General features: G+C 39.6%; 2 protein-coding genes across 2 annotated transcripts in view; both read right to left on the bottom strand.

Moving 5' to 3' along the window:
• Positions 1 to 10,280, bottom strand: part of mrc1a (mannose receptor, C type 1a) — a gene marked incomplete at its 5' end in the record, with an annotated part of 34,737 nt that extends 24,457 nt beyond the window's left edge. Inside the window, 4 exons of the mRNA XM_082547659.1 lie at positions 7,827 to 8,350; positions 8,888 to 9,011; positions 9,701 to 9,773; positions 10,009 to 10,280. Of these exons, the coding sequence (XP_082403785.1) occupies positions 7,827 to 8,350; positions 8,888 to 9,011; positions 9,701 to 9,773; positions 10,009 to 10,280 (993 nt within the window). The remainder of the gene's footprint in view (positions 1 to 7,826; positions 8,351 to 8,887; positions 9,012 to 9,700; positions 9,774 to 10,008) is intronic.
• LOC309713861 (uncharacterized protein) lies at positions 1,222 to 3,441 on the bottom strand. Its single transcript, XM_082545761.1, has 5 exons — positions 3,215 to 3,441; positions 2,569 to 2,627; positions 2,107 to 2,206; positions 1,747 to 1,858; positions 1,222 to 1,647 (listed from the first exon to the last, which is right to left on the bottom strand). The coding sequence occupies exons 1-5, from the start codon at positions 3,248 to 3,250 to the stop codon at positions 1,508 to 1,510; spliced, it is 447 nt and encodes a 148-aa protein (XP_082401887.1). The 5' UTR covers positions 3,251 to 3,441; the 3' UTR covers positions 1,222 to 1,507.
• Positions 10,281 to 12,333: the final 2,053 nt, after the last annotated feature.

Below are 12,333 nucleotides of genomic sequence, written 5' to 3'. Positions count from 1 at the left end.
TGGTGGAGTCATGTTTTGAGCCAGAATCACGGGGAGAAAGCTGGTCGGCCTCTTTAGGGTCGCTGAAGGTGTGAAAATGACCTCTGCAAAGTATGTGGAGTTTCTGACTGACCACTCTCTTCCATTGTAGAAAGAGAAGAACTGTGCCTTCTGCAACAAAACCATCTTCATGCAAGACAATGCACCATCTCATGCTACAAGGAACACCTCTGCATCATTGGCTGCTATCCGCATAAAAGGAGAGGAACTCGTGGTGTGGCCCCCATTCTTCCCTGACTTCAATCCTACTGAGAACCTTTGGAGCCTCCTCAAACAAAAAAGTATGAGGGTGGGAGGCAGTTCGCATCCAAACAGCAGCTCTGGGAGGCTATTCTGGCATCCTGCAAAGACATTCAAGAAGAAACTTTCCAAAAACTCACAAGTTCCATGGATGCAAGAATTGTAAAACTGCTATCAAATAAGGGGTCCTACTTGACCTGTTAAGATGTTTTTGATTGAAATAGCTTTTGATTTCAGTAAAATTGATCTACTAATGCTGCAAATTCAACAAATGACCATTTTCAATTCTCCACAACCTATAAAATGCTTTGAAACTCTGTGTGCGTAATAATTTGGAACAGTGCATTTTAAGTTTTTTATTTTTGAAAAAGATACTGTGTTCATTGGGAGTTTTGATCAGTAACATTTGAATTATACTCTAATGGTGGATGACACAAAAATTATGCTGACTCATTTGAATCGACTATTTAAAAAAAACAGAGAAAAATATCATTTGCATAATAATTTGGAACGCGGTGTAATGATGTGTGCAAAGGAGGCAAAATGTACAGTTTTAGCAGTGACATATCTTAAATTTGAAATGCCACAATAAATATAGTACTGTGCAAAAGCATTTAGCCACCTCTTGTTTCTTTATATTTGTTACCAAGTTGCTAGAGTTTCCTGTCATGTTAAAAGTTGTCTTGAGTAACAGTTCTCCAGGCTTTCTGATGGTCTTTCAAAGTTTTTCTTTGGACATTGCCTGCTTTTTCACTCATTGTCAGTTCACTCTTTGTACCTGACCATTTTCAGAGGTATGCTTTTGTTTGATTTTGGAATACTAAATACTGACCTAAGAGTCATTAAAGCATGAAAAAGGCACCAAACTTACTGTAAAAGAACAGTGTTGTCTACAAATAACTGGCAATATAGCAAAGAACCAGTTCTTTAAATTACCAGAAACCTGTCAAAAAACCATATAATTGTTCCAATTTCTTAGGTTGAATGTATGAAAAATAACCAAAGACAACAATGTCACAGGGATAATATAACATTTCAAAATGGCAAATGTGCCAACAAGGTGATTTCCAAAGACTTATAAGCTGAAAAAGTGGCCTGTCTCAGGATGGTGTAAGAGTTTCTTTAAAAAAAATTGAAAAAACTGGACAAGTATGGGAAAAAGGAAGAAGTGGTCGATCTAAAAAAACCCAAAAACCCTTGTATACAGCAGATGAACAGTATCTGAGAGTCATATTCTTAAGAAAAAGGAAGAAAATCCAGCAAAGACACACGATTTGAGAGAGACATCTGGCCCTTTTGTTGATTCACTGTTCGGTGAATCCTCATCAGAAATAGTGTTAGTGGAAGGATGGCATGAGGACGTCATTCCTAAGGAAGGGAAACAGCGAGGTATGCCAAATTACACAAGAACTGGAGTGAAAATCGGTGGCAACAGATTTGTAATTTGACATTTTTGGTTCAAATTACTGTCATTGTCATCGGGCACCAATACTTCTTTTACAGATGAAGCCGTGCCTTGACGTACAGCTATCCACATTCCGGTATCCCATTTTTCAAGTCTCCAAGTAATCCTGCAATCCTGCAGCCAAATATTGCACTCAGTTTTAGGATTAGATTCAAAAATATAACTGCTGTACACAATATACAGTTGGTTTATTTTCAGTATGTTAATATTCATATGTATGTGTCAAATGTCTGATATAGAAATGAAAGAAGTAGAAGTAATAACTAATAATTTATAATTTTTAAATGTAATCTTTACAGACAGAGAAAAGTATACTTTTTTTAACATTAGAAGTATATTACAACACGGCTCCTACTACTCACCTTGCTCAACTCGCTGATGATTGGAACCAAATTTCCTCTTTGGCTTTTATGACCTGGAACCCTGCCAGTCTTTGTGAGTCCCCTCAACAAAGTTGTAGCACTGTGTAAACAAAATAAGTTTAGGGATTTTCTGTTGTAATTACAAAGGGACGCTTACTGGAAATGGATATGAGAAAATGTTTTACTGGAACAGATTTAAGTCTCTGTCCTTGAAGTGGAGGAAAACCCCTTCTCTTGTTTGAAGACATGCATGGGGCATACCAAATAAAAAAAACCCAAACCTCTTTAGCACAGGCCCTATTCACTTGAAATTCTTGAGCAATAATGCGTTTCATTTTAACGTCTGTGATTAATGAAAATAAGTATTGGTACCGTGAATGTTCAATGTGTTTTAGACTATCTCTGTATTAGACTCACCCATGCAGTTGTTACTGAATGGCCAGTATTTTTTATAATATTTACCTAAATGATTCATCCAAATTCACGATCATGCCGATGTGGTACTGTCCTTCTGTATCAGTCTAAATATAAACAAAGAGAACCAAGTGAACAGCAATTTTGCCATTATGTAGTATTTCAAGCCAAATGAAAACAGCAGTGGCAGTGCTAACAAGCTAATGGTCACCATCTTGGTTTACCATGCTGACGTTTATAAGTACAGCTAACTGAACCAAACTAATGGAACTAAAACAATAAGCACACAAATTGCAAGCTAATACATCAGGTCTACCTTCTGGCACCATAACTTTGAAGTACCTTAAGTAGATCATGGCACCTATTTCCCATTTCCTAGCAAATTATAAAGAAATGAGAGGTGGTGCAAGACTTATAGAATAGAATACCTTTTATTGTCACTATACACATGTACAATGAGATACAGAGCATCTCCCACTCACTGCAGACATGATTATGCTGTTGTGTAGCACAGTATTCTACCTTAACCTTACAATTAACTCTCCCTTACTGTCATGGTCCTGGGTCATTTTGACCCAGTGTTCTTAGTTTTCCTGTAGTTTTGTATTTTGTTCCTTATGTCCATTGGATTGTTTGGTTTGGTATTTGGATTCCCCCTGTGTCCATGCTTTTATTGTGGTGTTTGTTCTGGTACCGTGTTCCCGTCCTTTGTGTTCTGTGTTCTCCTCATCCCCTCGTATTCATCCTTGTTCTCTGCCTCTCTCTCTCTGTGCTCATCTCTGTGTACTGTGTTGTGTTTAAGGTCCACATCTTGGTGTCAGTATTTTCAGTTTCGTGTCCTCCCTGCTCAGTCATGAGTAATTGTCTTCAGCTGTGTTCCCCGTGTGTTCCCACTTCCCTCGTTACCTTCTGTGTATTTATGTCAGAGTGTCCCTTTGTTCTGTATTGCGTCGTCCCTCTAGGTTGTGTGGATTTACCGTGTCTTCCCAGCGCCTCAGCTTTAGTTGCTCCCAGTATAGTTTTTGTATGACTTCTTATGTTCCTGTTAATAAAGACCTGCCTTTGAGTTCATCCCTAGAGCCGTGCATTTAGGTCCTCTCTTGCCTTCACACAGCCGCCGCATGACACTTACCATTAACTTACGAACAGTTGAAGGCCTTACTGTAGATTTAATATCGGAAAAAGACAGATAAATACATACATAAATAAATAAACACATATATACATAGTCTGTTTGACTTAATATTATAAAAACAACCACGTCAAGACATGAAACACACAACAGACCAAAAATAGATGTATGATAAAAGCTAGATGTTAGAAGAAGGATTATAAAATCACCAAAGATATTTCAAAGCATTCTGAGAGACAAGAAAATATATCTCTATGTTTTTTATTAACACAATCCATTGATTACTGACAAAGTGGATGCTGCTATCCTTAAATCCACCCAGAACAAAGAAACACAAAACAGAAAAACAGAGAAAGTTTATAGCAACCCGTGTAGTGGAAGCCGACAGAACCCAGGGCATCAAATCCAGAGGCACATAAGTGCATAAAAGTTGCCAGTGCTCTGGTGACTGCAATGCTCATTAACTACTCAGTTACAGAGTTACATTCATTTTCTTCTACTCATCCAATTCAGGATTGCACGGGAGCTGGAGCCTGTCCCAACCATATTCAAACCTAAGAACACTGTGTCACAGTATCCTCTGCCAGGCACGGTGGCTCCATCATACTCCGGGGCTGTTTCACTGCCAGTTCTACTAGTGCTGCCAGTACTTGTGGTACTAACTAATAATCAGAATTTCTGAATTATCTTTCTTCTTTTGCAAACACAAATACTTAACAACAATATTTAAAGCATGAAGAAATTATGCACAATATGGTAAAAAATGAAGACACCCTTCAATGCTAAAGCACATTTTAGCCTTTGTAGGTTGCTGCACCCACAATTTCTACCTTGATATTCCTTTCAACAGTGGTCACCCTGAGTCCCATGTATCCTCCAGTGACTCCAAAGTCCTGAACCTTTGAAGATCATGACATTTCTCTCATTGCACTTGCCCCAGTTTAAAGGCAGGTCCTGGTCTTTTAGGCCAAAGACCAGCAGCATCTTCACCCAGTGAAGGTGAAGTGTATATCATATATAGATATATTTAAATTCATTTAAAAGCCTAATATCCACCAAAAAATAAAAAATCTGAAGTGCCTATATCAGCAGTGATGCAGAGGTCTTGAAGGACACAAAGGGACACAGCAATTTTAAATAAGGTAACGTTATTCTCAGTGTGTGGTTTGCTGTTAGTGGCAAACGAGGCTGTAAGAGAGATTTCCCAATTTCCAGTCAAGGGGAGATGGGGTCTGGTACGTGCCAAGGTGTGTGACATGGAGGAACGGTAACACAGAGACACAGTACCTTCCCCTCTGAATCACCCTGAAAAATATCATGTCATTTACACCTGGTCAAATGCCTGCAAGGTCTACAAGCTTTTTGCAGACTTTTTTGGCAGGGTAGGCAAGAAGGGAAACAAACTGATCTCTCCATTCATCAAGAAAATGAAAGTCAACTTTGAAGGTCAGGTAGAAGTTTAAATGTTTATAAAAAAAAAAAGAAAAGAAAGAGAGATTACATTTTTCAAGGGTAAAGATATTGCCGTTGTCATTGTTTTGTAACTGTTCTGAAGTAGCCATTGGATTATGGTTAAAGAAACACAGACTGTGTTATACAAGACTAAATTTGAAGATCTTTCATATGTCAGAAGATTTGGCAGAACAGATATGAGGAAACAAGGGTATAATGAGGTTTGTTGGACTTTGCTGATGTGATGGGTTTTGCAGGATAGCACTTCTCATGAGGCTTTGGGTGAACAGTACAGCGATGATATGTTTCAGCATACTTATATGACAAGAGGAAATCCTGCTCCCTATTCAGGGAAATGAGGGACAATATGGCCACTTTGGCCTCAAACTGCAAGAATTCCCGTTAATACTTATTAACTTACACGGTAAGTTATAAGTAGCGTGAAGAGCATATAATGGAGGTGGGTTGCAATGCGGATTGCAGGAACAGTGAGTGAATTCAATCTTGGAAGGACCTAGGTGGCCAGTGGCTTCAAACCCATTTGTTGTGAGGCAATGGTGCTAACCCCGATACCACTACAACTTTAGGAAGATGAACACAAAAAGTCAAATATATGCCCCATATATGTGTAGTGGGTAAATGTCCTTACTATCTTCTAGATAGAAATATCAAAGGAGTGGATATAAGAGACGAAAACATATGTTATGGGATTTAAACCCTAAACAACAAATAGAGGGTTTAATAAAAATGTTACATTATTTTTCTTTATGTGTGCACTGTAGTCACATCTTGATTGGTTGAGTTAAAACTCACGATACTAATGATTGGAAGCAAAATTACAAAACCTGCTATTGTCCAAGTACCTGAGTGTAAACTGCAGTGGGCATTATGTCATTAAAATATAGTACCTACTGTATGCTATTGGTATTTTTTCACGTTAATGTCTTGTGTTACTTTATTTAATTTGTTTTGGTTCTGCAACTTTGTCTATTCAGAAAATGATAATTGTCACAAAAGTGCTGTGTCAGTGCTGTATTAATTTACTTTACACTTTTCAGTGTAGTCATTGTTTCAGTGAACAATGACTGCCCTGTCATTGTTCTTGTGTGTGATGAAGTTGTTTTTGCAGAAGAATAACAGGAAACCCCTGCTCTTGAGGATTTAGAAAAAGATCAGATGAATTACAAGGAAAAACATTTAAGCAGAGTTTTTTTAAAAATTCCTAAAAACATACATGGGAGGTCAGTGCCAGTGAATTTTGTCTGCATAAAAAATATTTCACAAGTCAAAGTTGCAACATATTTTATGAGTTTCTTTATTAAGTTGACCAAAATATATGTATCAGTGACACAATCTCACACCAGTTTTTCTTTTTGTATAGAAACTTAGCCAAAAAAACAACCTAATATAAACAACATGAATTTATGCTTTTACATATTCACCGCACTTTATGATTGTAGAAAAATCATTACATTACAGGTACATTTCCAAAGTGCCATTCTTGGTTTAAAAAAAGTATATTTGGACATAACATGACAACAGTCACTCGACATGTAGTTTCCATTGCCTAAGAGCTCCCTTTTGGCCTGTGAAAATTACCATCATGCATTTTGTCACATGCACAAATTCATACTTGGTTTGACTGCACCAGCTGTGAATTGTGAATCCATCATGAAGTCTGAGAATTAACTTTTTCGTAAGTTATTCAATATTACGTTATCTTAAAAAATACCAGGGTTTAAGTGCCATTTGTACCATTAAAACTTAGGTGTAATAACAGAAAATCACTGTGGCATCACAATCTAGAAAAATGCTTGAAAATTACAATATATTAATCCCAGTCTTATAAATTTGAACATTTGAGCTAGATTTTTTTCTTAGCTTTTTCAATAATTGTCTTCTAGTTAAACAGGTTTTTATTTAGCGTGATGCCAGATTTGATGAACATATTACATATTGTTCTTCTACTCCTCACTAAAACATCATATATTCAATGCTCGGCCTGTTATTTGGTGTAAACATCTGGTATGAACTCTCTTGGCAATAACTACTTGAGAAGTCCTTTTGTTCTTTTAGTACTTAACCTATTACTTGACTCGTTTTAAGAAGTGCCGGTGCAGCCACCATCTGAATCAATACATTCTGTGTTTGTGTCAAACCTTTGCTTTAACCACCTCTTTTAAGGCAGTTGAGTAGCTGTGCATGACACATGGTTCAAAAACAAATCTCATTTCAGTCTTTGTTTAGCCAGTTTCCTTTTGATTGGCTGCCCTTTATAAACCAAAGGTTTAAACAGCATGTAGGTGGGGCTTCTGTGCTCACAGGCAAAGCTAAGTGCCTGAGACGATCATATAAGTGATATGGACTCTCTATAATGCCATGGAGAGCCATAGAAGACATAAAGCTGTCTGAAACAGAGTGTTTAGAGCAGTCTGAAGCCATCATCTACAAATTTGGCTGTTTAAAATGAGCACCCACTGTCGTGACAGTATTTAATGTATATATGACAGAAAATAAGGAAAAGCTTGTTTGCCCTTCAATGCTGGTCTCAAAAAAACATCCTCTCTGTGTTGAAGACCTTCAACTTGGTCATAAAGTTGAAGTAGATGAAGGCCAGCGAGACCAACAAGTTCTTCATCAGATAGAGGATGGGCGTAACAAAGCCGAAGAAGGCAATGAGGCCAACGCGCACAAAGAAGAAGGGTAAATCCTGCAGGGCTACTCCTAGGGAGGAAAGCAGGGGGCTGTGGGGCATGACCACCACACGCAAGCATGATAGGTAGCTGAAGATATAGATGGGAAACACCCAGCCTGAGTAGTAGACCAGAGGATGTCCTGCCACTCTCACCATCTCCACCGTATCCATCCAGAACATAAAGCTGTCCACAAACACGTCTGCACGGGCATCAGTGGCGCACAGGAATCTCAGAGGCCCAGTGTATGCATAGGGAGATATGTGGTACGGTGTGGTGCTTCCTGATGGTTCACTCAATCCAGACATGCCATATGGCCTCCCATTGTTACCTGGTATGCCCGGTAGCGTCCCATTGGTCTCTGGTCGAGCTCCTGCTCCGTTCTGGCTCCTGTCATTGAGCTGGTTTGCTCCTGGTTGCATAGGAGTGGGCACACCTTGCCTGTGCACAGCTGGCCCTGGCACAGCTGGAGTGATAGGTGTTACTGGTGCTACTTGTTCCACATGTGTGAGGACAGTGGAAGGGATGTCAGCATCTCTTTCGGTGTCATTAGCTGGAGAGAAGAAAAAGAAAACACAATATCTTGGATTATATTTACTTAAGCTGTTTATCATCAAGTGGTGTCGGCCCAGATTTACAAAGAGACAGCTGAAGGCTATCAGACAAATAATGTGGCTCACAGATATAAACATTAATCTGCTGTTTAGACAGAGGCAATAAATCAAGAGATTGCTCATTCAAACGATTTGGGCTTTGAAGAAATTCATATGAACTGTTTTATCATGTGGTTTTTAAGAAAATATATTTCCCTACTTCTGCCATGTCAGATTCAGAAAAATTTAAAAATATATCCTGCTCATTTCCTCATTTTGGATAAGTGAGAAATGAAGCAGTCCAAAGAAATATCCTGCTCATTTCTTCATTTTGCTCGAGTGATGTATAGAAATGTTCACAGTGTGTTTGCAGTTGCCTCCAAGCTCCTGCAATGCAAAACCCAGCATACTTTACTATACAAGTCTGCAGCAGAAAGTTCAGGATCTACAGCAGTCAAAGAGTGATTTGTGTAATGTGTTGAGAGAGCTGCGCTCACCCTGGCCGGTCAGCCTGCAGTGTCGTATCCTCTCCACAACGTCAATGCAGATGAGCGAGAAGAGGACTAGTGACACGGGGAGCTCAGTGAATGTATCGTGTTTCAGGTTGTTATTTATCTGAACCTGGATAAACAACCGTAAAATTGTTAGCCTGACTGAGTACTGTAATTATTTACTCACTTTTAATCTTTACAGAGCCCACTGGTTCACCTCAATGGTAATAAACATTTTGGGATTTGTCACTTGCAGCGAGGGCATTTGACACAGCCCTAAACAGACGAGTTGCTCATCTTAGCAGAATTTATGGCTCTTATGTTGAAGCCACTAGATAAGCAAAGGTCAAAAGGTTTGCTTAAGCTTTAAAGAATGCCACAAAAAAGGGCAAATAAGGTCTGGGCTGTAGCCAGTTAGGAAGTGAAAATGTGCCTCGTGGACATGATTTGACAAGGACAGCATGGACAGGAAGAGGAACCAAGCTGCTTATCAGTAGCTCCTTATCCATAAGGCTAGATAGTCCTCTCCTGAGATCCATAAGGATTCTCACAGCTCATCACATTTGTTTCAGTGATACTGTGAATCCTGTCATACACCATGTTCCCAAACACAATGTTGTAATAGATATATGTTTAAGTTAATAGCAACTTCTTTGGAGTATAAACACAATCACCCAACATGACTACAAAGGATCTACAATTACAGGTTGAGTCATGTTACAAGTATAGCAACATACAGGTCAAAGTTCATGATCAGAGCAGAGATAAACCTGATATGACAAATGAAAGCAGTGAGAAACAATCTGTTGGGTGTTGTACCTCAGAGCTGGCAATGAGAAAGGCAAAGCAGGGTAATGTGGATAGGATCACATAAACAAGGGTCACTGGCCTCCTGATATAAAGACAAAAAAAGGGCAAGAAAGAAAACAAGGGAGGAAGTTAAAGTCAGTGACAGGAATTGCTAAAGCCTGGTATTAACCAGCCAAGTTCTGTCCAAACCAGTCACAGGCCAGTTCAGCCTCAAACCAGCTGATCATGTCTCGGTCCCGTAGGACAGCACTGGGATCCCAGCTGCTGAGCATACACAACTCGGACCAGTTCTCAATCTTCATGTCTGAGAAACTCACCACTTCTTCCTCCCTATGAGAAATTTCTTCTTCATGAAGACCATATACTTCAGGGGTACCCAGACCAGCAGGGCAGTGGAGGTCACATAGGCAATAGAGGAGGCCACGATCAACCAGTAGGCAGTGCTGCCGTCTCCGGGGGGTTGTGCTGATGTTTTGACCTTTGCAACGATGACAGCAAACCTCTGCATGACGATGAAGAGTGGCACGCACAGGCCTGCAAACTGCAGCACCTCGCACAGGGCAAACTTCACCGTCCTCCCTGAGCCCATCCTGTGGCAGCTCACAAAAAGAAAAAGAAGGGAGGGAGACAGGGGCTGTTGTCGCAGTGAGGCGACCCCTGTCCCTCTGAGGGCTGGTCAGGCCTCGGACCTCTGCATTGTCTGCCTCCACTAGCATTTTCCACACACCACAGCCCTGGCTCTCTGCTCACCCAACTGCTTACACTGCACTAGGCATTGTGTGCCTTGGCGTGGCGGTGATGTGACCGGCCCTTTGCTCTCTTTTGATACAACGTACAAACAAAGTTCGTCTAACTTTACACCCTGAAGGACATGCATGTGACACAGCAATCGCTTTGGGGCAATCCGAGGTAAAAACAGCATCTCAGCCAGTGTTTTTCAGGCTTATCACATCACAGTCCACACAGCTTTAATGATGTGTACCTTGTATTCTTCCTGGGAATTCTCCAAATATAAGAAACACAAGTTAATTACTCCCACAGTATAATCAGCATCCCAGGACTACTGGCTGTAACCCAAGAAACAAGATACCACTAAAAACACATCGACTCCTCTCATGCTTATATATCACCATCTAGTGGCAAAGTGTTCTAACTGCAAAATTTTGGAATCCACACTGTTTTGTAACAATTGCAAATGCATTCGTGCTTTGAAATTGCTGTCAGTTCAACATGTTATTGTTCATCAAATTCAGGCGCTTGATTATGATTTGTTGCATCATAATAATAAGCGACATGAGACTTTTTTCCCCACCAAAGCCCAGCTAGAACTTTACCAGTCAAAAGCATTCATGAAGTAATTTTATCTGTCTTTGGTTCTAAAGCCATCAAGCCACAGTATCTGCTATGCCACAGACCAATATCGCTGCATAAAAGTGACGACGGAGTAAAAATGTTGCTGAATTGTTTAGACTTGTGTCTGCAAAAGCCACACAGCTGGACATTGTGCCATTGCTGTCTTCAGACGTGTGAACACTTGATCAAGTAACTGGATCAGGATTAGATAATCTGGACTATATTCAGTGCTGTCTTCGGTTTGCACACATTTCTACGTGGTGTCATTAGAAGAGCTAATTTTAGATTCTGCATCGACGCGGTTTCTGAAGCAGTTCCTTCATGAGAGCACAACTCAGTCCAGTACAGGCTGATACCTGTATACTCCCAAGCAATTACAGTCCTGTGCAATACCAACGAAATTTGAAACGATTCAAAATGTTGTATCTTAATAATTTAAGTACTTCATCAAATTATTGATTATCAACAATAAATAAAGAAACTGTGAAAAGACTAGACTGAAAGTACAGACCCCAGAGCTCAAAGTCAGTAAAACTGTTTTTTATTTGCATTTGTATAGGATTTTCTTAAAATCCTGAAGATCAAGGCTCACATAGCAGATAGCAGATACAGTCGCTATCTAATCAGGGCTGGTTTTGGCAACTTGCCCCATTGGAGTATGTCAAAATGTGCTTGACATGTGGTGAAACTGTGGCCTGTCAGTCAAGGCCAAATGTATGATACTGCAAATTTTGGTATCCATACTTTGGTAATACCAAGTAAATACAAGGCCAGTGTTGCCGATACCAATAGTGTTACTGAGACTCATGTAGGGGTTGTGTAGGGGTGAACAGTGTGTTATGATGACATGAATCATCATCAGTTTTTAACTTCTGATCACATTTTAATTACCACTAAATCACTTTGATTTATTACATCAATAATTAGTTAATAAAACTAATAAACAAATTTGAGGTATACTGAACACAATTCAATGGGATATATACGTAGAGCAAGGGGTGTGAAACATAAGGCCTGGGGGCCAGAATCAGCCAAGCAAGGCCTCCAATCCAGCCAATGGGAAGGCTTGGGGAAAAAGTAACCATCAGTTCATAAATTTCGGACTTATATTTTTCATAGGTTTTCCTATATTTTCACAGGTTTTACAGCTTTTTCTACTGATAAACACTTTGGCCATGGCCATTTACAACACATTTATAATTACATTATCTATGTCTGCAATTTTACACCTTTACTTAGTCCAAACAATCATCCTGACAGGTCTTTGTCATTTGCTACAACATTTCTTC

The sequence above is a fragment of the Aulonocara stuartgranti genome, assembly GCF_965226115.1.
Source record: "Aulonocara stuartgranti genome assembly, chromosome: 9".
NCBI lineage: Eukaryota > Metazoa > Chordata > Actinopteri > Cichliformes > Cichlidae > Aulonocara > Aulonocara stuartgranti.
This window is presented reverse-complemented; position numbering and strand designations above follow the sequence as displayed.